We start from the raw sequence: 24,163 nt of genomic DNA, 5'->3' as shown, positions 1-24,163 counted from the left end.
GATTAATGGATGCATCGAAAAAATAATCGCTAGATTAATCGTTAAAAAAATAATCGTTTATCCCAGCCCTAGTTCAAATGAATGGAAAATTCAGGACAGCGTTTAAGAATAGAAGTATTTGCACATTGCTGATGTCTTTGCTGTCAGTTTTTGTACAGTTTAATGTATCCTTGCTTGATGATAAAATATTTAATTTCTTTGTGTGATTTGAGTGATTTCTTACAGACTCTTACATTTTGAATTGTTGTGTGTTAGTAAATGTAACATTTATAAAAACAAATTTTATCCCAGTTTAATATGCCCAGACTGGAATTCATGCTAAGCCATTTGTAATTTGGTTTCTTTTCCCCAGAAAGGGTCATCTCTGTGCCATTTGGTGACAACCAGTAGTGAAAAAATGAAACACAGCAGCTTTAAAGAAAAGAGCAGGATGTGTTAAATATGTTTGAGACCGTGCTCTTAACTTCTGACATGCTGGTTAAATTAGTTTGATCCGAGTGTAATGGGAAACGCTTGACACTTGTCCTAACCGAGCATTTAATCTATTTCCTGTTAGACTGGAATTACTTGACACTCATCTTGACCGCTGTGAGAATCATTCATGGATCTAAATTCCATTTATTATGGTCAAATGTTTCTGCTTTAGCTCTGAAACTCATTTTTCTTTTTGACTCAAAAAGTCTGCCCTCTTATTCAGAACTATGCTGCTCCACTTCTGTATTAATTTATTTTTCTCTTTTCTAGATTGGCGGTAAAGAATGTTACTTTGACACAGACCGTCCTGAAGATTCTGGACCGGAGTCACTTTCAGAAACTGCAGCTCAAGGCTCTGGATACCGTTCTGTTTGGAGCTCCTATGAGTGAGTGAGATTTTCCTTTGGTTGATCATCATAAATCGAACCAAAGCCATAAATCACACATTTTCAACTAACCTAAATCTTCTATATATCTGTCATATATATATTTTTAGAAAGTGTTTAGCAATCTGTACCTTGTGTCTGCTTAATTGAGATTGTTTCACTGTGTAATCGGTCTTTATCTTTAAACATGTTAAAACGTAAGCCAACATCAGATGATTGACAGCCCACTAAAACATGCAAATAAGCTCTGTGGAACCTGCTTATCTACAGCAATTGCTGATGTGCGTGTGGGAGGGGCGCTAGAAAAGCAAACATGGTGTTTCTTCTGATTTAGGATTGGTATCTGAGAATTTTTTCCAATTCTCCTTAAAATGTTTCTAAACTCAATGCACCAACACACCTATAACACACAATTGGCAAAACGGTTAATTTCATGCTCAAAATCACACATTGTAAACTGACCTCCAACACTAATTTTATAAATACAATAATACACTGTCAATCAAAACACTCCAAACATGTCTCAGAAACACATACTTATTCCAAAATACTAACACATGTTCTCTTCCAACAGAAACATTTAGTCAATCAAAGCACAATGTCATAAAAACACTAACATCAGATGGAATTACAAAAAGTGCATTATTTTATACTGTGTCAGATCAGCCTTTATATAATACTATATTGTATTGATCATAGTAGGGGTGGGCGATATGGAAAAAATATAACAGAAATATCATGATTCACGATTTTATCAGAATTCTTTGTCTTGTTGGTTTTACTATTTTGCAAGTTGTCTGAGCATTACAGCCAAACTAATTTCCCTATTTTAAAGACAACGCCTGTCAAGGTAACGAAAAAGGCAGATATTTAGTCCAAAGAGGGTGTAGATAACAATATTTGTTCTTATTTTTTTTTTTTTTATAACAAAGATAAAAGAATGACAAAAATACACATAAAATACAAATAAAACAAACAGTGCTTTATTTTCAGTTACAATAGGTGTATTTAGCAGGAGCATTTAAGAAATTTAATTAACAAATCTAAAAATAAAACACTATATAAACTGATTCCTAAAGCAACTGTATTAAATTTCTTCAGTCAAGAGCAGTGGGTGCTTTTTCTGTGTTTTATCCTTTTATTAACGTAAAAGGAATAGTTCACCCCAAAATAAAAATTCTATCAAATGTCTGTCAATTCTGTCTGTCAATTTCTTCTGAACATGAATGCTATCTTGACGAACGTGGAAAACCAAACAGTTGCTGGTCCACAGTGACTTCCATATTTTTTTTTTCTCGCTACAATCAAATTCAATGTGGACCAGCAACTGTTTGGTTACCCACACTTTTCAATATCTCTTTTTTTTTTGTGTGTGTTCAGCACAATAAAGAAATTAATACAGGATTGGGACAAAGTGACGGTGAGAAAATAATGACAGAAATTACATTTTAGGGTGATCTATCCCTTGACAGTAATGACAGTAGGCTGCATGTTTAATAAGCGTACTGTCCCTTTAAGACCTGCACACATCTAATATACAGGCACATATATGTTTTTCTCTCAATGGATTACTTTCATTTTAGACGTAACCAACTGAGTCTACATGTAAACCTTGTGTGTGTTGACAGTATTAGCACAAAAGATAACTTGGTTCAATAATCAGACACTGTTTTAGCGCGAGCGCTTCGGGTGTATGCTGCGCTCAGTAAAAGCACAGCTCAGACCCGCGCGCGATTTGAAACATTTAAAAGCACATACAAATAATGAGAGAGTAACTACTGCTGAGTTGACACTGCTGTGAATGCATGTGGTGTTGTTCAGTATATGACGGAGGCGCCAGAACTGCAGCTGATAGAATGTGCGCTGTAGCACGATACTATGATATTTCTTAAAAAGCAGATCATGGAGACATTTTTATCGCCCATGATCAGAAATCATCATATCGCACACCCCTAGATCATAGATTGTGTTTTGCAGTTTATTTGAAGCCTCTCTACATTTGTTTTGTTGGGTTTGCATTTTATTCCTTTTGCATCAGAAATTCAAATACAAAAAATGAATTACCCATCTCAGAGTAGCTTTTATAGAATGTCTGCTTTATGAAAAAAGAACAGACAGATACAGAATTACTAAAGTAAAGGCTTTACTTCTTTGGCTTTACTTACAGGGGAAGTAGTGATCTAGTGGTTAGAGAGTTTGAATCCTAACCCTAGGGTTGTGGGTTTGAGTCTCGGGCCGGCAATACCACAACTGAGGTGCCCTTGAGCAAGGCACCAAACCCCCAACTGCTCCCCGGGTGCTGCAGCATAAATGGCTGCCCACTGCTCCGGGGGTGTGTTCACAGTTTGTGTGTGTGTGTGTGTGTGTGTGTGTGTGTTCACTGCTCTGTGTGCACTTTGGATGGGTTAAATTCAGAGCACGAATTCTGATTATGGGTCACCATACTTGGCTGTATGTCATGTCACTTCACTTTATTTGCAACAGGACATTACTGCAAGATAACAAAAATATGCAATACAGGTGACATTTACTATGCAAAAATAGACTAACAGAAAAAGCCACAATAATAATAATAATAAATAAAATATTCATCTAATCTGCCTGGTCTTCTGCATTCGGCCACATGTCCTTATCCGCATCACACTTGGTATCTTCTCTGGCAAGGTGTCTTTTGGAATTCCTTATTCACCCCTGGCAGTGTTCATCTGTGATGTCTTGGCATGCAGCATCCATTGCATCCAGGAGGGACATTTGGTCAAAAACCTTCCATCTCCAGGCTGAGAAAAGCTCAATGAGAGTAAGGGGCAAGGAAAATGGACATCATTCCCGGATGGGTGTCAAACCAGTGTGTGACTGCACTGGGAATGTTGGAATGCCACATTGTTCCATGTGATTACATATATTTGGCAAGTGGTTTCCCACCCATCCCCTTTCTACCTCTGGCCCCAGTATTTGGTGCAGGTCTTCTGAAATCTCACATTAATGCAGGAGTGCACTTTTCCATGTAAAATCTGCCCAAAATCGGTCCCTTTTTTACTGTATACCGTATGGTCATAGGATGTGAGAACCTCAACACCTGAGTGTGTTTCCTAGATGGGAATCAGCTGTAATTTGTATATTTGCATAACTTCAATCAGCTGTTTCTCAGTAATTAATAAAAACGGGATATTTGTTTGAATACACAATATGAACAGCTGTTTAGACTAAGTTAGGTTTAGAACATGATGTTATCTGTTCTCACATAAAGTGTAAAACTATTTGTTAAATTGGCAGTAAAAAAATCCATTGTTTTGGTCTTGGTTGAGCTTGTGTTAACGGCATGCAAAAAGCAACAAGAAATGTGTTAATTGTGTTACCTATACAGATGGATGTTTTGCGTACTGTGTTAAGGGTTAAGAGAAAATTGTCATAGCGATTGTATAAAACAAACAACAAAAAAAATATTATCAGTGATAAACAGTTTTGCTGCTTAATATTTTCATGGAAACTTAATTTTTTCAGTCAGGATTCTTTGGTAATTATTTAAAAAGAACAACAGTTATTTGAAATGTTATTACAATCTTAACTGTATCTGTAACTGTTTTGATCAATTTAATAGCTAAATAACACTTAATTTCTATGAAAACAATATATTTGAACAATGTATTATAGAGACCATAAACAGGCTAACAGTAGCATTTTTAAGCTAGTTCTAGACAAAAAGACCAGATGAGCCCATTGCCATATTTCACCATGTTAATCAATGCAATTTCTTCCATTTTATTTTTCTGCAGAGGTCTTTTTTCTTTCTTTCTTTCTTTGAATGTTCTTTGAGACCAATTAGCCAGCATGCACCGGTCTAGTGAGGCTCGTAGTCATCTGCTGTAGGCCGATGGAGAAGGCTTGAGGGGTTGGATAGGGAGGGTCTAGATGATCACTCTGTATTCTGAGCACACGTCTTTGGCGCACTAAATCGGAGGCAGCCCGTCATGTCTAATCGTCCAGAATGCTGCTGTACTGGTTCGGCAGGTTTACAGGTATTAGCAAAAGAGAGACCGTTTTTTTTTTTTATCCATTCCCTTTCTTTTTTTTTTCATTGACGCCTTTTGTCTTTGCACAAATGGTTGTTTCCAGGAGCACATTCTTACACAGTCTATTACATTCCTGGGAGTGTTATCTAAAGAATCTGCCTTGACCTGGAAACGGGATCTGTCTTTCTGTTTGCTAGCCATCCATCAGCTTGGATTGCATGTCACAGATTGTACAGTAACTCTGCGATGGGATTTGATTTACGCCACACCCCAGAATACACCGGGGCTGACATAACCATGTTCTTCACATGCCTTTTGTTATGAGCAGGAACAAAGTTGTTTTAGTGCTAGGATGAGAGTGTTTGACATTTTATCAACTTGATTTAGCACAACGCTAAATGACTTGTTCAGAATGCTTTTCCAGATCTGGCCAAAGCACTAGTTTTTTATTAGCTAGGTGACATGTCTTCCCTTCTGTTATTGGCATTGTTTATAAATATTTATTTTGAATTTATAGCTCCTTGACTGCAAATTGGCCCCAAAAAGCTGGGTCATCCAGTCAGAGATGCTGTGAACAGTGTGCCGGTGTTCTGTTTTCTGTGTTAAGTATACATTTCCTTCTTTTTGTATAAAAAGATCTATCTTGTGATTTTTAAACTATTGTTTTACACGACAATTTACAACAACATTCACAGCGGGAAGCTATGAAATCCAGAAAATCATAAATATGGATGCATGATAAATTACTTCATTGGCTGATAATAGTTTTAAAATTTTAAAATATAGTTTTTTTTAACTTGGTTATCTAACACTCAAAGTAAATCTTTAAAACACTATTATATTAACACTGTTAAATGTAATCTTTAGCAGATTGCAAAATTCTTTTTTTTTATACTGTGCATTAAATTGTGATGCTTAAAGTCACTTATAGCATTTAAAATGACTGATTTTTATTATTACTTAGAAAAAAGATTGTACATTTTTATTGTTGGGCTTGGGCATTTATCAGCAACCGCATTGTATGATAAATGTTTCTTGAGCAGCAAATTCCTGAAGGATCATGTGACACTTAATCATGTGATCATGTGAAGACTTAAATAATGATGCTGAAAATTCAGCTTTGCATCACAGTAAAAAATAAAATAAAATAGAAAATAGTGTTAAAACCTTTTTCTTATTGTAATATTTCACAATTTTACTACGCAAAATAAATTTCTTTCAGAAACAAAAAATATACTTACCAACCCCAGACCTTTGAACACTACTGTATATTTTCAGCAGATTAATTTCTATTGATCGTTGCATCAAATCACTTATTTTTATTTTATTTTTATTTTTGTCTCATGCCAAGTTTTGTTACTTTAAGACCCCTGTCCTTCTATTAGAGCGGCGATGGAAAATTTACACATTTTTGTTGTAAGAAACGGCAAAACAGCACAACCTACAAAACTACCCTTCAAATCCAGCAACCTTAATATAAGGCATTTGCAATTGACATTCCCTACTGTGGTTGCTATTATAAAAACATCTGCTGTCAGCCATCGGGACTGTCTATGGATCGTCACAGAGATATTCTCAGGGAGTCATAGACCAAGGGTCTGTATGTGGCAGATCTCATTGTGTAAGTTGACTCTGAAGAGGTCCGGCTTCAGGAAGCCAGGGAGATGGTGCAGTCTGCATGTGACAGCTTAACACCACCCTGCTGATCTCCAGCTGCCTGGTACCTCAGGACAATGATATCTTCAGAAACAAGATTCTCATATCCCTCGTTTTTATTAAAACACAGTTGACAGGTTTTAAAAGCCTACGCCTCAACATTTAACAACAACATTTGAATAATTTGTCTCCAGAGAGTGTCCCATCACAGCCTTCTGCTCTAGAGATGTTTTTTTTTTTTTTTAATTGAGATGTTATAGTTATTTTAAATTGTAATATTTTACAGTATTACTGATTTTACTGTATTTTTGATTAAATAATTGCAGCCTTGGTGAGTCGTCTTTCAAAAATCGTAAAACCTTTGGCTGGTAGTGTATATCCTTATAATCAAAGGCAAAAGTGCCACAAAAAGTGATTTGGAGTGTTAGATTTTGGTTATCAAAGTTATCAAGCTAATGCAGACCAACTATTTTTTGTGTGAGACAACCGGTCGTGCTCCCTACAGGAAGAGGAGTTAAGACGAGTGTTATTTTCCATCTCTCAACGCAGACATTATATTTAATTATGGTTATGTACAGATAGAGTAAGAAATTGAGTCATCCAGGGTCAGGGCTGTGTGCTGTCCCCGGGGCTATTGTTAGGGTAACTGTCTTGCCCATTGGCACAGCAGTGGCAAGTACTTCAGTAACCGCAGAAGCCCATGTATCCCTACAGTAAATGTAAATTAATGCTTTAACCTTTGAGATGCAAGCACTGCAGCTTACTCTGTGTTCCAGTTCAATATTTGCAAGAAAAAAGCTTTTAATGCCATGATTTAATCGGCTTTGTGGGAAGCATTTGGACAGCTTGCAGAGAAAGCCTGTTTTGTGTGCATCACTTTGCAAACTGAATTTCGATGTTCTACCTCATTGTGCAGAATACAGATTGATTTCTACTACTACAACCTACACCTCAGCTTTGCACACTTAAACGGGTCATGGAATCTGTTCCAAAACCTTTTAAGCTGCCTACATATGCAACATTTTGAAAGCATCTTCGACACAATTCTCATGCGAAGGCTGTTGAAGGTGTCCTTTGTTTCATTCAGTACTGAAAAGTATAAAAAATAAAATAAAATCAATTAATAAAATGGCTGTTTTACCCAGAGACATTGTTCACTGATTCTTCTCTGCCTGTTCTTGATTAAACCTTGTGTAAAGAAATATCTAAGGTCGAATTACTGTATGAGTCTTATTAAAAATGTTTCAAATAATGAGTTATTTGTGTCTTACTGTGTTTACTAAAGGACTACTTGTCTGAAGTATATTGGCTTCTGTCTCTCACAGTGAACAGACATAACCATCTGAAGGACTTCATGCTGGTGGTGTCAATAGTCATCGGAATGGGAGGCTGCTGGTTCGCTTACATCCAGAACCGCAATTCTAAAGACCACATGAAGAAGATGATGAAAGACCTGGACAGCCTCCAACGGGCAGAACAGAGCCTTCACGACCTACAGCAGAAGTGAGAACCTGTTCTGCTCTTTCTCTGTTTTTAGATTCTTGGACAAGTGTGAGAAACTCTGTAGTGACTCTTGAAGCACTTAGCACAGGTTCCTTTGTCAGTCTGCATTGTTTTTAAATAGTTTTTGTACATGAACATGCATGCGTTAGACTGGCATCTTTGTCTGATGCAGTGTGTCTAATGTCACATTGTTGCATGAAGTTAAACTTTTGAAAACCGCCACAGTTTGCTTTGAATCAGAATGACCAGGTTATGTAATAACCTGAACCTCCAGTTGAGCCTTGTACTCCTATAGAAACTACTGACATATACTACTGTATGTTTTTACGCAGAGGAGTTCATAAAGTGAGTAGGGCATTGCTTATGATTTTCTGTCACTATCTAAATGAGTTCCTGTAAGCTTTGATATCAGACTGATTGGTTTGTTTTTACAGTGTTTAGTGAGCCTTGACTTCCCTTCTAAGGGAACAGGATATGGAGCCGCATGGGAATAAACTGCAGTTGAGAACATATGTTTAAAACAAAGAGGAATGGCTTGAAAATTAGGAAGAAATCTGTGTGTCTGTTTTTCTATCTATCTTTCTTTTTCATTCTATCTTAAATTAAAAGTTCTGTTGTACTGCTATGATGACTTCACAATTTTATAATATGACAACAAATGAAACCACAATTACCACAAGGTACTATTTTATCAAATATGCAATGTCAAATTAAACCAAACATGTTAACCTCCTTTTTTTTCCCAATATTAAAATATAAAATTTAGCTTAATATGGCATTATGCCATACCATTTATTTTTCACATTCTTTTTTTCGGAAAGACTTAATAGCCGTTTCATAGAATGACCCATTGCTCACAGAGAATATTTACCAGCAAGTATTGAATATTTCAGACAGTGGTGTTTGCAAAGCATTACACACATACTGAAAATCTTTAGGAATGTTAGAATGCAGATAACTCTCTGAACCCTCAATTCCAGCCATCATTCGCTAGCTTCCTGAGGAGTCCTCATGCAGACTCAGAGTCTGTCACTTTTTGAGAGAAAGCCACAGGAGCGTGTGTGTCCGGAAGAGTTCCCATATCCCTTTAACATGTGAATGAAGTGTGAGAGCATGTGTGAAGGGAAAGGGGCAGTGGAAACTATGCAGAGTGTGTTTGTTACAGTGGAGGACGTCCAGCATGTTGTGTTCTGAGTCACCGGGTCACGTCGCTGGATATTGGTTGGTGAGAGGCCTACAGTGCTCTGGTCACCCCGGAGGGAGGTGATTAACCCCAGATACTTTGAATCATCTCGGCTTTTAACTTGAAGATAAAAATAAAACGAATGCCTCTGCCAGTTAGGTCATACATGAATGCAATTGCTTGTGGGCTGTCGTTTCCCAAAACATACATTTAATTTGATGTAGGCTTGTTTTAGGAACATTTGGGGATGAAACGAAATGTCAGTTTGCTCTTTAAACAAGCTGCAGTGGCCATTTGTATGTAAGCCTTATTTTATTCATTTTTGGCATTTGAGACGTATTGTGAAGGCTTATCAAGGCCACAACAGTTGAGTCAGGTTTTGCAGCAGTTTCCTGTGTAGGTGTGTTGATGCATTTCACACCAAACAAACCTCTTCCAAATTACCACATTCGTGATCCCTGTCCAGTCATTCTGAGTCAGAAATGATGCGTAATGTAAACTGCCCCTTCTGCATGGCAATTTACAGTTCAGTTTGATTGGAATTGCATGTTGTGCAGTAGAATTTTCCATTTGCGGAAGACTGTTGTGGGTGGGTGGCATTGCTTTCCAGTCTCTTTAGTGTGTCACCGTGAGGTTACTAGGTCATTCTGGGTTGTTGCAGTGGTATTGGTAGGATGCTTAGATGGTAACATTACAAGTCAAAAGAATACACAAGTTTAAAATTATACACATTCTGCTTTCACATTTTCATATTCTTATTTATTTGAGAGCAGTATATAGTATTTTTACTACTGTTACTGTTTTAATAAATTATACAACAGTCAAACCTTTTGGAATATTTAAGATTTTTTTATGTTTCTGAGAGAAATCACAAAGGCTATTACAATTTAAACAGTTTTCTATTTGATTGGATTTTAAGATATGTAATGTTAATATAAATCCTGGGATGGCAACGCTGATTTTCAGCATTATTACTTTACAGCATTATACAAAATATTGGCATTATAGTGTTTCAGTGCCACATGATCCTTCAGAAGTCATTTTAGTTTGCTGATTTGATGCTCAGTTATTCTTGGTGCTCAATTTATTATTAATAATGGTTCTTATTATTTATGTCATAATGAAAACGTACTCGGTTACTAAACGTAACCTCGGTTCTCTCTAGAAGAGCGAACGAGTACTGCGTCTTAGCTAAGACGCTACGGGAAAAGTCTCTTTTCACGAAATACTGAAGCAAAAAATTATCCTTAATTTTGTATTTTTGTAAAGCGCATTTGCAGCAGTACACAGCCATAGGCGAGACGGCTCGTTCGCTCATTGGCTTGTTCTGCGGCAACTGCACAGCCTATCGAGCGCGGGCTGATGCAACATCAGACCAATAAGGGCGCTTCGCGCCCTTCTTGCCACTTCCCGCCGAAACGGGTGTGGCCCAACCTATAAAAGGAGCTCGAAAAGGCTGACTCACCTGATTTATTTCATCGCCGAAGCGAACCAGAGTGAATCGTGCGCACGGCAGAGAACGCAGTACTCGTTCGCTCTTCTAGAGAGAACCGAGGTTACGTTTAGTAACCGAGTACGTTCTCTTACGAGAGCTCTCTCGTACTGCGTCTTAGCTAAGACGCTACGGGAACCCAATGTAAAACGCCGTGCGCGCAGGGATCACACACCAATAAACCTGAAGCAACGCCCAGGATTTACAGTGCACAGTCACCTGAGGGACTCACAGAGAGTCCAGGACAGAAAAGGGAAAAAGCCCTCCGTCCCATATCTAGCAGCATCCGTAGATGCGGCAATATGACGTCACACAGCCGAGGCAAGGCCTGACCAATGTGGCAATGCGGGTCTTACGCAATACTGCCCATATAACAGTCGGCAGCGCATAGCGCTCGTGAACTCAGAATTCCCCTCAGGGCCCTGATTCGCCTATACCGACAGCAGCCTTGCTTGCAAGGTGGGAACCTCCAGGTTATAGAACCTGATAAATGTAGACGGCGAGGCCCAACCTGCCGCCATACATATATCCTGCAAGGAGATCCCAGTAGACCACGCCCACGACGAGGCGATGCCTCTTGTGGAGTGTGCTCTGACGCCCAACGGGCACTGAAGGCCCCTGGAAGCGTAAGCTAACGCTATGGCGTCAACTATCCATCTGGATAGAGTCTGTCTCGAAACAGCCATTCCCTTGGAACGCCCACCGAACGAGACAAATAGCTGCTCCGTCTGCCGAAAGTCATTGGGCCCAAACTCCAAGCACGACTGGCTCACCGAGAGCGCGTGCAAATCACCCACACGCTTCACAGAAGCGAGAGCCAACAAGAATACTGTCTTGAACGACAGATGCTGAAGGCTAATCGATTGGATAGGCTTGAAAGGGGGACCTTTCAAGGCCTCCAAAACCGCCGCGAGGTCCCACATAGGGACTGACGGAGGTCTGGGAGGATTCAGCCTCCTAGCTCCTCTGAGGAACCGGATGACTAAATCATTCCTTCCTATTGACTGACCGGACGCCGTTTCAGAAAACGCCGCGATGGCAGCCACATAAACTTTGAGCGTGGATGGGGCTCTGCCCTTATCCAACAGCTCCTGAAGGAAGGAGAGGACCTCCGTCACCTCACAACTAAGGGGTGAATAACCTCGAGCTGTGCACCAGCTGGAGAACACCGACCACTTCGAGGCATACAGACATCGTGTCGACGGAGCTCTAGCCTGAGTGATGGTATTTAGCACTCCCACTGCGAGATCAGCGGGTAACCATTGAGTGCCCATACATAGAGGGACCACAACTCCGGTTGAGGGTGCCAAATCGAGCCCCTGGCCTGCGAGAGGAGGTCTCTCCTCAACGGTACCGGCCACGGGGCGACATCTGCTAACTGCATCAAATCTGGGAACCATGGTTGGTTCTTCCAAAGAGGTGCTACAAGCAGTATTGAACATCTCGTTTCTCTCACCCGTTCTATCACCTGCGGAAGGAGGGAGACGGGAGGGAACGCATAAAGCGGGCAGCACGGCCATCTCCGTGACAGCGCGCTTTCGTTCTTGGAAAAGAACGCGGGGCAGTGAGCGTTTTCGTGGGACACAAAGAGGTCCACCTCCGCCATGCCAAATCTCTCCCACAACAGCCGGACTGTTTGCGGGTATAGAGACCATTCGCCCGTAGGAACATTGCCTCTGGACAGCCTGTCTGGACCCAGATTCTGCAGTCCAGGCACATGCACTGCTCTCAGCGAGCGCACGTTGCGCTGAGCCCAAATCAGGAGGCGTTCCGTCAGCCTGCACAGGTTTCGGGACCCGAGACCGACCTGGCGATTTATGTAGGACACCACGGACATGTTGTCCGAACGGACTATGACGTGGTGATCCTTGATATGGGGACAAAAGCGCGTCAGCCCGTTCTCCACTGCCAGCATTTCCAGGCAGTTGATATGATGGAGCTTTTCCCGTTCTGACCATAGGCCAAAGGACGGTCTGCCTTCGAGCAGCGCTCCCCATCCCGAAGTGGAGGCGTCCGTCGACACCATTTTCACACTCGGGGAAGTCCCCAGGCTTACACCTGATTGGTACCAGCCGTTCGCTGTCCAAGGTGCTAGAGCCGCAACACAGCTCTGATCGACCTTGAAATGCAGCCGGCCAGACGCCCACGCTCTGCGCGGCACCCGAGCCTTCAGCCAGAACTGCAGGGGGCGCATGCGGAGCAGGCCCAGCCGCAGAACCGGAGATGCTGAGGCCATGAAACCCAGCATCTTTTGACAGTGTTTGAGCGACACAGTCGCGCCACAGCGGAAAGAACTCGCTGCACGCTGAATGCCCATCGCGCGCTGTGGTGACAGCCGCGCCGTCATGGAACACGAGTTCAGAACTATACCCAGGAACAGGATCGTCTGACTGGGGTTCAGCGAACTCTTCACCCAATTGACACTGAGGCCGAGCTTCTCGAGGTGATCGAGTAAAACGGCTCTGTGGTCCATGAGCTCCGCTCATGATCGGGCCAGAACCAGCCAGTCGTCCAAATAATTCAGCACTCATGTGCCTCTGAGTCTAAGAGGAGCGAGCGCTGCATCCATGCACCTCGTAAACGTACGAGGAGCTACGGACAAGCCGAATGGCAGGACTGCAAACTGGTATGCCTGGCCCTCGAAGGCGAATCTCAAATATCGCCTGTGGTTTGACGCTATCTGTATTTGAAAATACGCGTCCTTCAGATCTATTGACATGAACCAGTCCCCTCTGCGAATCTGCGCGAGGAGCTTCCTGGTCGTGAGCATTTTGAAACTGCGTTTCATCAATGTCTGTTCAGCTGTCTTAGATCCAGTATGGGCCGGAGACCCCCGTCTCTCTTGGGCACCAGAAAGTATCTGCTGTACAGCCCCCCCTCGCTTTGAGACACAGGCTCTACAGCCCCTTTGCTCAACAGTTTTGATATTTCGGCCCGAAGTATGTGTGCTACTTCTGTTTTGACCGTAGTTTCGAAGCGCGCTGAAAAGCACGGTGGGCGTCGAGAAAACTGTAGCGAGTAGCCTCTCTTTATAATGCCTAGCACCCAATCCGAAACCCCTGGAAGCACTGACCATGCATCTGCATGAATGGCTAAGGGCTGGATGCGAAACGCGCTCTGTTGACTGGGCAACGGCGGCGCTCGAGTGTGCTGCGCATCTGAGGCGGGGAGCGCGCTGATCACAGCGGGCAGATCGCTCTTCCTCGACCCCGTTCCGGCGCTTAACCGACTGGAGGGAGGCTGAGCGGGTCCCGTGGGACTTGATATATCTGCGAGTAACCGTGGGCTGCATGTGTGCACTTTTACCACTTTCAACTCGCTGTCTGCCTGTGCAGAATGTACGTGCACGGGCCTCGTTTTTACAGAAGCCCCGCGCCGTATGTGACATAGTGTATGTGGGCACTGGGAAGTGGGCACGTTTACTATGCGGCGCGCTCGACCGATCTGTGTCGATCTTATGTGCGCTAGCCCTGTGTGCAGGGCTGTGCTTACATGTGGAGATGGGCACTGGGTAGTGGGCATCGTCACTGCATTTATAGCACCATCGGCCGTGGCCGGACGAGCATGCACGGGTTTCGTTTTTACAGAAACCACATGACGCGTGTGACATAGTAATTGTGGGCACTGAGGGGTGGGCACGTTTACTATGCAGTGTGCGCGACCGACTTGAGTCGACATTATGGGCGCAGGCCCTGTGTGCAGGGCTGTGCTTACATGTGGAGATGGGCACTGAGGAGTGGGCATCGTCACTACATTTATAGCACCATCGGCCGTGGCCGGACGAACGTGCACGGGTTTCGTTTTTACAGAAACCACATGACGCGTGTGACATAGTGATTGTGGGCACTGAGGAGTGGGCACGTCTACTATGTAGTGCGCGTGATCGACTTGAGTCGCTTTTATAGGCGCGAGCCCTGTGTGAAGGGCTGTGCTTATATGCGGAGATGGGCACTGAGCAGTGGGCATCGTCACTACATTTATAGCACCTTCGGCCGTGGCCGGGACACCAGGAATTACACCTTTTTCGGGAAATATCTGGGTAGCCGTGATAACGGTTTTCGTGTGCAGGCAAGCGGGCAACCGTACAGGCTTGCGCATTGCAAACAACGCTGAAACAGTCACAATCTCTGGAAACTGAAACAGCGGCGCGCTTAGGTGAGAGCCCGGCCGCAGCGGAACTCGTACACCGGCGCTTCGATGAAGCAGCCATCGTGTGTAGTGCCGACGCAGCGTCATGCAGCATGCGTAGATGGCTTTCCCAGGATGGCTTCGGGGCTCCCGGCCTCACCGTAATCCTCTGCCGCGGTCCCCGCGACGCGGGGCGACGGCCAGTAGAGCGAGAACGGGGGTCTCGAGCTGCGTTGCTGAAGCTGTTGTGATAACGGCTTTTGTGTGCAGGCAAGCGGGCAACTGTGCCGGCTTGCGCATTGCAGAAAACGCTGAGACAGTCACAATTCCTGGAACTGAAACAGCGGTGCGCTTGGGTGAGAGCTCGGCCACAGCGGAACTCGTACACCTGCGCTTCGATGAAGCAGCCATCGTTAGTAGTGCCGACGCAGCGTCACACAGGAGGCTTTAGATGGCAACACCGCTTTTGCCGCCGTCCAGCAGAGGGCGGACAAAGGTGCGTCGCTATCGCCTGTTCCACCGGCGGAAGTGAGTGGTAGTTCCTGTTTTTAGCATCATCAGTGTGGAGAATGCTAGTGAGACAGACGAACGAGTTCGTGCTGAATATGGAGCGTTCCAAGCCTTCGCCACCTCTTCGTGAAGCTCAGAAAGAAATGAGGCGGGCTTTGAGAAGTACGCTCATCCGAAAGGGAAATACCATCCAGCCGGGAACGAGAGGGGGGGGGCGCTGGTGCAAACCACTCGCGGCCGAGACTCATCGCGGCCAACACGAGCCTTCGCCCCGGCTCCTTCTCGATGTCAGCTCGTCTGCTGGGCTTCTGAGCAGAAGGCGCGAGATCCTCGGAGCTCGCCCAGCCCTCACTGCCCGAAGCTAGCAGAGAGCGCGTGTCCTCTTCCCCCGACGCGGCCCTGAGATCGACTTCCTCGGACGACGCGCCGGCAAACAGCGGGCGCTGCCCACCGGGAAGCGATGCAGGGGGGGCCGGTGAAGCAGGGCGAACCGGCGAGCTCGGTTGAGCTGAAGACGGTTCCAGAATCCGCTGGAAGCGATGCTTTTACGGCGCCTCAGCGCAGCAGAGAATGCAGGCTCAGAGAAAAAGGCCAGGCGAGTCCTCAGAGTCACCATGGCAACAGCTCGCAGTGGGGGCATCCGCCGTCAGCGAGCGAGCGCTGCATGATCTTCACCCAGGCAGGAGACACAGATGACGTACCGGTCTCCCTCGCTGAGTGGGGTTCTGACGAGCCGCAGGAAGGCATCTTAAAAAAGACGCGAGCTCTTTTACGAGTGTGTGTCGCAGGGCGAACACACACACACACATAAAGAACAGCTTGTATATAACAGGATTGAAAGGATATAGGCGCCGGATAGCGCAGCAGGAATGGCAATGGAAGGCGGCGATGCCAGCAGCTTCAGAATGGCTCGTCCTGCTGATGTGCTTTCTCAGACGGCGCTTGCTTCCTCCGTGATCCAGCGATGCGTGAGCTTCGCTGAAGAGATGAAAAATCAGGTGAGTCAGCCTTTTCGAGCTCCTTTTATAGGTTGGGCCACACCCGTTTCGGCGGGAAGTGGCAAGAAGGGCGCGAAGCGCCCTTATTGGTCTGATGTTGCATCAGCCCGCGCTCGATAGGCTGTGCAGTTGCCGCAGAACAAGCCAATGAGCGAACGAGCCGTCTCGCCTATGGCTGTGTACTGCTGCAAATGCGCTTTACAAAAATACAAAATTAAGGATAATTTTTTGCTTCAGTATTTCGTGAAAAGAGACTTTTCCCGTAGCGTCTTAGCTAAGACGCAGTACGAGAGAGCTCTCGTAAGAGAACCATGATTACTATTCAAATGGTTCTGCTTAATTTTTTTTTTTTTTTTGAAACCATGTTTTTTTTAAGGATTCTTTGATTAATGGAAAGTACAAAAGAACTGCATTTATTTAAAATAGAATTCTTATGTTATGTCTTCAGTCATTTTGATCAGTTTAATGCATTTTAGTAAAAATCCTTCTTTCTTTCTGCATCACTGGATTAGATTACATTTTAAAATGTACAAGTACATTTTATATTCATATAAAAAAAAAACAATAACAATAATATAAAATAACAGCCTTGGTGGGTATTAGAGACCTCAGAAACATTTAAATGAGATTATTTCACAATTGCATTTATTTTTATAAATACAATTATCTCTCTCTTTTTAGGCTTTCATTTTAGCTTTGACAAAAGAGTTTAATAGAAAAGTACTTGTAGAGCTGTCTTCACTGTAACTGGGACAAATTGTTGAAAGTTTATTACTTGGCATTATTGTTTTAATAGTATTGAGAATTAAATTTTAGTTCTCTCTCTAGTGTATTTGACCTTATTCTTAGAGATCATTCTCATTCTCTCCCACACCTCTCACGTGCTCTCACATGCATGTTTGTGGGAGAGGAATAAAGTAAGAATTGAATCAATCATTGCATGCATAGTCTAGTCTGTTGTGTGTTACATCATTTGTTTTCAGAACTGTACCTTCACCAGCACAAAAGAACGATTTGATTAAATGTGTGATTTAAAACAAACAAGCGTCATTTGAGCTCAAGTAAAGATGACAGGTCAGACAAAATGTTTTTTTTTGAATATGGAGAAATTGGTAATTGAAAGATTTGAAAATGATTTAAATTTTAAAGCTTCCTGATGACATACAGATATTTGTTGTTGGCTTGTAACACTGAGGTACGTTTACTTGATTTGGACGATGGTGAATGGCTGAGGTTGAGTGCTGAAGATTTTTGGTCTTTCCACTAGTCTTTCACTCAATGACCACTTCTCCCATAATCCACCCGTTTCTCTTTCCGTCAGGCCTCTGAAGCCTTCTCTCTGCCATCTTCTGGATGTCAGTGACACTGCATGAGGCATACAGCAACTGCATTCATTCCAAAATCCCATTTATTTTCTCCATAAAGAAATAGATTTTTAACAATAACAAATTTTTCAAAACAGACCTACCATGAGTTCAAATATCTGACTTAAGCTTAATTTTAAAAATGTAATTCCCTGTGACGAATTATGGTATTTAAAATCCCAGGAGCAATTGATATTGTCTTCAAAAGCACTCCAATGTCCCCTAATTTTGTGTCAGAAACGCCTCGAGTGAAGCCCCAGACAGATAAAGCCTTTTCCTTTAAGGGAAGATTGATCGGAGGTTTTATATAGATGCGAGTAAGTAAATCAGGGCCCCAGGTTTCCTCTCTCTGTCGCCAGGAAAACTCGTTAATCCTTTCGTAGCTCAGGGAAGCCTGGAGTTGTCAGTGTTGTTTCCACTCCTCTCTCCTGCTCGAAATGACATCATTTATTTTTCTTTTCTTTTCTTTTTAAAGCCACACCCTAGTTTTGCAGTCAGTTCTCAGTGAATGCAGTTTTCACAGACATCATAAACCCAGACAAACCGCAAGGATTGTGTTATGTTTGTGGCTTCTTAATCTTTAGAACTTTTATCCTGAAAATGGACTGTTATAATGGAGATTTATTGTGATGACCTTATATGACCTGTTTTTGTGTCTGTTTTTTATTACAAAAACCCACAACTTAATATCAAAATGAGTATTTGCAGTTAGTGATAGACCAGTATATAAGCCAAAACATTTTATTGGCCAATAGTTGACCTTTTAGAGATTACAAATAATTAACTTTATTTTATCAGTTGTTCCTTTCCCTAGAATTATGCACGTTCTGTTTTCAGATATATATTTTTTTATCCAAAATGATGTGCATTACATTAAAAAAATATATTTATTAGTACATGGATTCACTGGGAATCAAACCCATGACATGTTTTGCCATTTGATCTGCAGGAATGCATCTTGCATATAAATATGCACATTTTAATGACTTCTGTTGTTCATGTTTTTTTCTCCTCTGAAAGTTTAGTGTGCAATTTTTGCCAGATGTGTCTTGGTTCATGAATATTAATTGCGTTATGTAACATTTCACCCTAAAGCGAGCCTTGTAAGGTGAGCGCCAAGCATTAGTAGAAATGCTTTACCACTTGTATTTAATTCAGCCCATTGCTAAAACAACCATTTGACTTCTGCTTGATCCTAAAGTTGTTAGTTTTGCCCTGCTGGCTACATTTACTTTTGAACTGCGGCCAAGCAAAATAAATATCTTAAACATTTTCTACTGGTAGAATGTAACTCTAGTGCTCTGTGACTTATTTTGTGTGGTGTTCTTTGCACAGGCTACAGATTGCTCAGGAGGAGCATCGTTCAGTGGAGGTGGAGAAGGTGAATCTGGAGCAGAAGCTGAGGGATGAGATCAACGCTGCCAAACAAGAAGCGCAGAGACTGAAGGAGCTCCGAGAGGGAACTGGGAACGAGTTGAGCCGACAGAAATACGCAGAGGAGGAACTGGAGCAGGTAAATGTCATCTACTAAATATGCAAGATGTTCCAATGGGGATAGATGTTCAAATTTTGCAGGTTCCACAATACCGCCCTTATCTTGATTCTGATTGGGTAGGCTTTCTTCACAAAATAATGGTCAGGAAATGAGTGTAAATACTTGCAAGAGGATCTGAAAGGTTATCAACAAAATAATTTCCTGTTCTGATGAAGTTTGAGTATTTTCCCAGTGCAGTGTCCAGTGCATCAGCACACTATGGCCTACTTTACTGAGCAATTACTGCAGTACTGTTGCATAAGGGGCAGTTTAACACTTCAGATCTGGAGAAGAATCTTTGCAGGAGCTGAAGAGAGGATTATAACAAGCTCTAATATGTCAAGGACAGCGAGTGGTTCCCTCTGTGACAATATAGAAACAGACTAAACCCTTATATGTATGAAATCCACAAGTGGCGTGAATCGACTCAAATTGTTTGTTTGCATAGATGCCCCATGTTGGCCTATTAAAACCCTTGCGTTAAGTGGGTTTTCTGGGTCATAGGGCGGCACAAATCTCTGTGGGTTTGAAGCTCATTAGCACTGTTCTGTAAGAAAGGGGTCTTTCGGCTCTCCGACCCCTCAGCCCACTCGCCAAGGCACTTATTGTATTAGCTCTGTTTATTTACCGCTGTAATAGAGGAGTTGATTAACCATGTTTTTCTAAGTAAGGTTAGCTCGGGGTGTAAAGCTTATCTGTGGCTAATTAATTTGCATCTTGTCGAAGCAAAATGTTTCAGGCGGTGAAATTTATGCCATTTGTTCTCATTAGCTTGCCAAATGAGTCAGTCGTGAATCATGTAAATTATCAAATTTTCATAATCATATGCAAATTATGGGGTAAATACAAGTTGAAAGGTTAAATACTGTGTTGCAATTTCAGCATCCAAGCGTTTGGGCTAATAATTTGCAGCATTCACAGATTTTACAGGATTCTGTGGCATGGTTATTGCTAACTAAACTAAAACCATAAAATAAAGTAAATAATAACTGAAGTAAAAAATAAAATAACATTTTAGTTCGCTGCCAAGACGATATCTAATTTTTGTTTATTTTAACTTTAAAGTACTAAAATATAAATGGCCAAAAACAGCATTTTTGCAACAAACCGACTTTTTTATAGACTAATAAACTATAAAATTTTAACAAAAACTGAATACAAAATATGAATAGCAACTGTAATAGTAAATCAGTGTTAAGTAGTATTGTATGGCAAGGTCCTGTTTGTAATTTTATCTTTATTTAAATTTTTTAATGAGCTGATAAGAGAGATTTTCTTAATTGTCTGATTAAGAAGTACTCCAATCTGAAAGCAGCCTTGTGCGAGGTAGGTTTGATGATCTGCTGATTTCGTCTCTGGCGCCTCCTGCAGGTGCGTATGGCTCTGAAGAAGGCAGAGAAGGAACTGGAGTCTCGCAGCAGCTGGTCTCCTCCTGAAGCCCTGCAGAAATGGCTGCAGCTCACTCATGAGGTGGAGGTGCAGTACTACAACATCAAGAAACAGAACGCAGAGAGACAACTGCAGGTGGCCAAAGAGGGGGTGAGCAGCATTTTCCGCAGTCATATTATCGGCTAAGAGGAAACAATGGTAGAAACATTTAGATTATTGATCACAGTTTAGCTTTATTGGTGTAGTACAACTCTAGAATGTGGTGAGACTTTTAGAATGTTTTTAGTAATGTTACATGTTTAAGAGGATAATAGATTGCTGTTAATAATGGCAATTAAACTTATATATTAATCAGAAAATAGATTAGGTTCCACTAGGATTAAAACGTAATAATAATAATGAAAGAAAACTGAATAGATTTCCGAGATATCATTAGATGGATTTATAATAATGTAATGCAATATAAATTATATAATAATAATAATAATTTTCTTTTAAAAAAAAAATTCTTACATGCTTTAGGCAGAAAAAATTAAGAAGAAGAGAAATACTTTATTCGGAACATTCCATGTGGCCCATAGTTCTTCACTGGATGATGTGGATCACAAAATACTTGCAGCCAAGTAAGTCTCTCAAACAATTCTCAACATTTCTTAATGGCAATTAAAAATAAATAAATGAAAAAAAAACCTTAACCCGTACCGCCACAATCTCTGTCTACAGGCAGGCTCTGGGTGAGGTAACAGCAGCTCTGAGAGAGCGACTCCATCGTTGGCAGCAGATTGAGTTCCTAACAGGCTTCACGCTGGTCAATAACCCAGGCCTGCCCTCTCTGGCCTCTGCCCTCAACCTGGACCCCAGCTTCATGGGCGCCCGCGGCACACCCCAGCACTTCATGTCTGAAGACATGGATGACATGGATGAGGACATAGTGTCACCAGGAACACTCCAGTGTAAGGACTTGCCAGTAAAAACCTTGTGGTGTTTTGACCAAATCCAAAAATCCCGAGTTTTGAGCTATTTACCTTGTTTGTGCACAAGTTTTGTTAGAAATGGTTGAATGCGTTGAGTGTGTTTACACACTTCTTATTTGTGCTTTCTGCTGGAGTGTTTTACCTCAATATACTGGTGTGTTTTACACAGAGGGAGAACTTCAAAATCTTCACTACACATTGCTGTCATGTATTTTTGAAATGGCAACTATATACAGATCAATTCATGTTAAATTCAATGGAGGTTCACAGAGTAGGCCAGAAGAAACAGGCCCATATGCGAGTTAAGTGGTCCAGTACAAGTCTGAAGATGTTGTTGATTGTAATGTAATGTGTGAAATAATGATATCGAACAAGCTCCAAGAAAATCATTGTTTTCCCAGGTAAAAAACAAAACAAACCTGAAATAAAATTGGTGTTCATTGGGCAAAATTGATTTAATTTTGAAAGCTGCATTGCTGAACTCTCTAGCCATCTTGAGTGCTGTTCTTCTAACAAGACGTATTCATAAGAATTTTCAGATAAGTATTTTAGTAAAGCATTTGCCAAAAAATCTAATTGTATAGGTCTGTTCTTGTAGCACTGTTTTAGTAGTACAGTTATTAACAGTTGCACCCCTACCCTTGCCCCTTGCCTCCTCCAGATGCAGCGTGGCTAATGGGCCGCCGAGCAAGTGATCTCTGGTCTTTGAATTCGGATTGCCAGTCATTTTGGAAGTACTCTGGTGGGCTAAACTACCATGCCCTTCACCCCAACCGCTCCTTTCACTTACTCTTGTTTTCCTGAACCACTCTGTTTTAAAGTGATTCGCTGCCCATTACCCTAGCTACTGCAAAGGGAAACTGGACAGAACGAAACCCTCCCAGTCTACTCCTCTTAATCGTGTTCTTGTCCACAGCTGAGAAATTGTTTACTCTGAAATGCATGATCTCTCTTAGCCTGTTTTGTTTTAAATTTTTCACATATTACTAAGAAAACTTAGACAGACAGCCAATCCTTACATGATACTTTGTTTCATGTAACTTAATTAACTTGGAATCAATGTTAAAACAAAATGGACCTTTTTACATCCTTACACACATTCCTGGTCTTGTCATAAATTAAATATGAAGTATAAGGATAAAGAGATAATTTGTAATTTTTCATCAGTATAGTTATCCCCTCATATGATATGACCAATCCATTTTGTTTTTCACAATCCAATCAATTCCTAATGGATAGAAAAAAAAATGCTGTAAAGATAATGATATATAAATGATATAAAGAAATGCATGAATGAGTTGGTTAGGGTCCAAACCTGTCCACAACTTCCCTATTGTGTCTGTACACTTTTTTTCCTTCTTAGCACGTAGTCTCAAAGTTTGTTGTTTCACCTTCTCTAGCTTGCCACGTGTCACCCAATGTTATTTCAGTGTCTGCATGCTTTTGTTTCTCTGAGTGACCTTAATGTTTTGTGCCCCTACAGCTCCCAGTATGATGTCACTTCGGCAACGGCACATTGACCCACAGCTGGCCATGGGTTCACAGAGGTTGGTAGACAGTTGTGTTGCACTTGGTAGGCAGGAAGGGGAGGGTAGCTTGTACTCATCCAGGTCTAGGACAGCGATACGCCAGGCGCGCAGCCAATCTTTTGGGCAGTTTGACGCTCTGGGACTGCCTCCCCTTTCCTCAGCAGTGTCTCATCCTGCTATCTACTTCGCTGCCTCATTCCACACTCCTCACTCCTCTTCTGTCGCTACTGCCCCTCATGCATCCCACTATCACTCTTCACATTTCCAGCCCATGGACACCATCCCAGACCTCCCTTATGATGCCAGCCCAGAGCGCCTCCGCCGTTCCGGCAGCTATGGGTATCTCTTCATTCTGTTGTGCTTGTTTTGTGCTTCTCACCTGGCATGATCCTGGGACTTCATCCAAGACATTTAACAGGATTTTTTTATCACACATTTCACACTTTCTGGTAAACCACTACTGTGGGGTTTGTTACTATAATTGGCTATACTCCCTACAGTTAATGATACTGCACCTTGCAACTTGGCTGTGTAACTTCCTTTGATGTTCTACCTTGTTGCTTACTTGGGACCAGTTCTCACAACTGCATGCCTGAACTGACCTAGTGCAGGGGTGGCCAATATCCTGCAGAGTCTAGCTCAGGGCTCTTCAACTCCAGTCCTGGAGACTTTAGTTTCAACTTTAAATTGGGACTGGACTTGGGCTTGAAGAGTCTTAGTTAGCTCAAACGTATCCCAACACACTGGAAGTTTCTAATAGGGGCAGCTGTGGCCTAATGGTTAGAGACTTGAACTAGTTACCCGAAGGTCGCCGGTTCGAGTCTCTGTGCTAGCAGGAGTTGTAGGTGGGAGGGAGTGAATGAACAGCGCTCTCTTCCACCCACAATACCCATGGCTGAATGCCCTTGAAATGCCCTTGAGCAAGGAACTGAACCCCCAGTTGCTCCCCGGGCGCTGGATATAAAGCTGCCCACTGCTCCGGGTGTGTGTTCACAGTGTTTTCACTTCTTACTGCTGTGTGTGTGCACTTGCA

The 24,163-nt window shown here is 42.3% G+C and overlaps 1 protein-coding gene across 4 annotated transcripts in view; it reads left to right on the top strand.

Annotated features, from left to right (window-relative positions):
* Positions 1–24,163, top strand: part of stim1a (stromal interaction molecule 1a) — a 45,452-nt gene that overhangs the window by 19,891 nt on the left and 1,398 nt on the right. The window contains exons 6-13 of one of the 4 annotated variants that reach the window (XM_059513951.1): positions 745–860; positions 7,852–8,029; positions 19,040–19,217; positions 20,610–20,777; positions 21,150–21,250; positions 21,351–21,580; positions 22,263–22,343; positions 23,085–23,469. In XM_059513951.1, the coding sequence (XP_059369934.1) occupies positions 745–860; positions 7,852–8,029; positions 19,040–19,217; positions 20,610–20,777; positions 21,150–21,250; positions 21,351–21,580; positions 22,263–22,343; positions 23,085–23,469 (1,437 nt within the window). The remainder of the gene's footprint in view (positions 1–744; positions 861–7,851; positions 8,030–19,039; positions 19,218–20,609; positions 20,778–21,149; positions 21,251–21,350; positions 21,581–22,262; positions 22,344–23,084; positions 23,470–24,163) is intronic. The other 3 variants (XM_059513953.1, XM_059513952.1, XM_059513954.1) reach the window with 3 other exon arrangements.

This window comes from Carassius carassius, chromosome 28, assembly GCF_963082965.1.
Source record: "Carassius carassius chromosome 28, fCarCar2.1, whole genome shotgun sequence".
NCBI lineage: Eukaryota > Metazoa > Chordata > Actinopteri > Cypriniformes > Cyprinidae > Carassius > Carassius carassius.
Note: the sequence above shows the minus strand (reverse complement) of the source record. Positions and strands in the feature narration are given on the sequence as shown.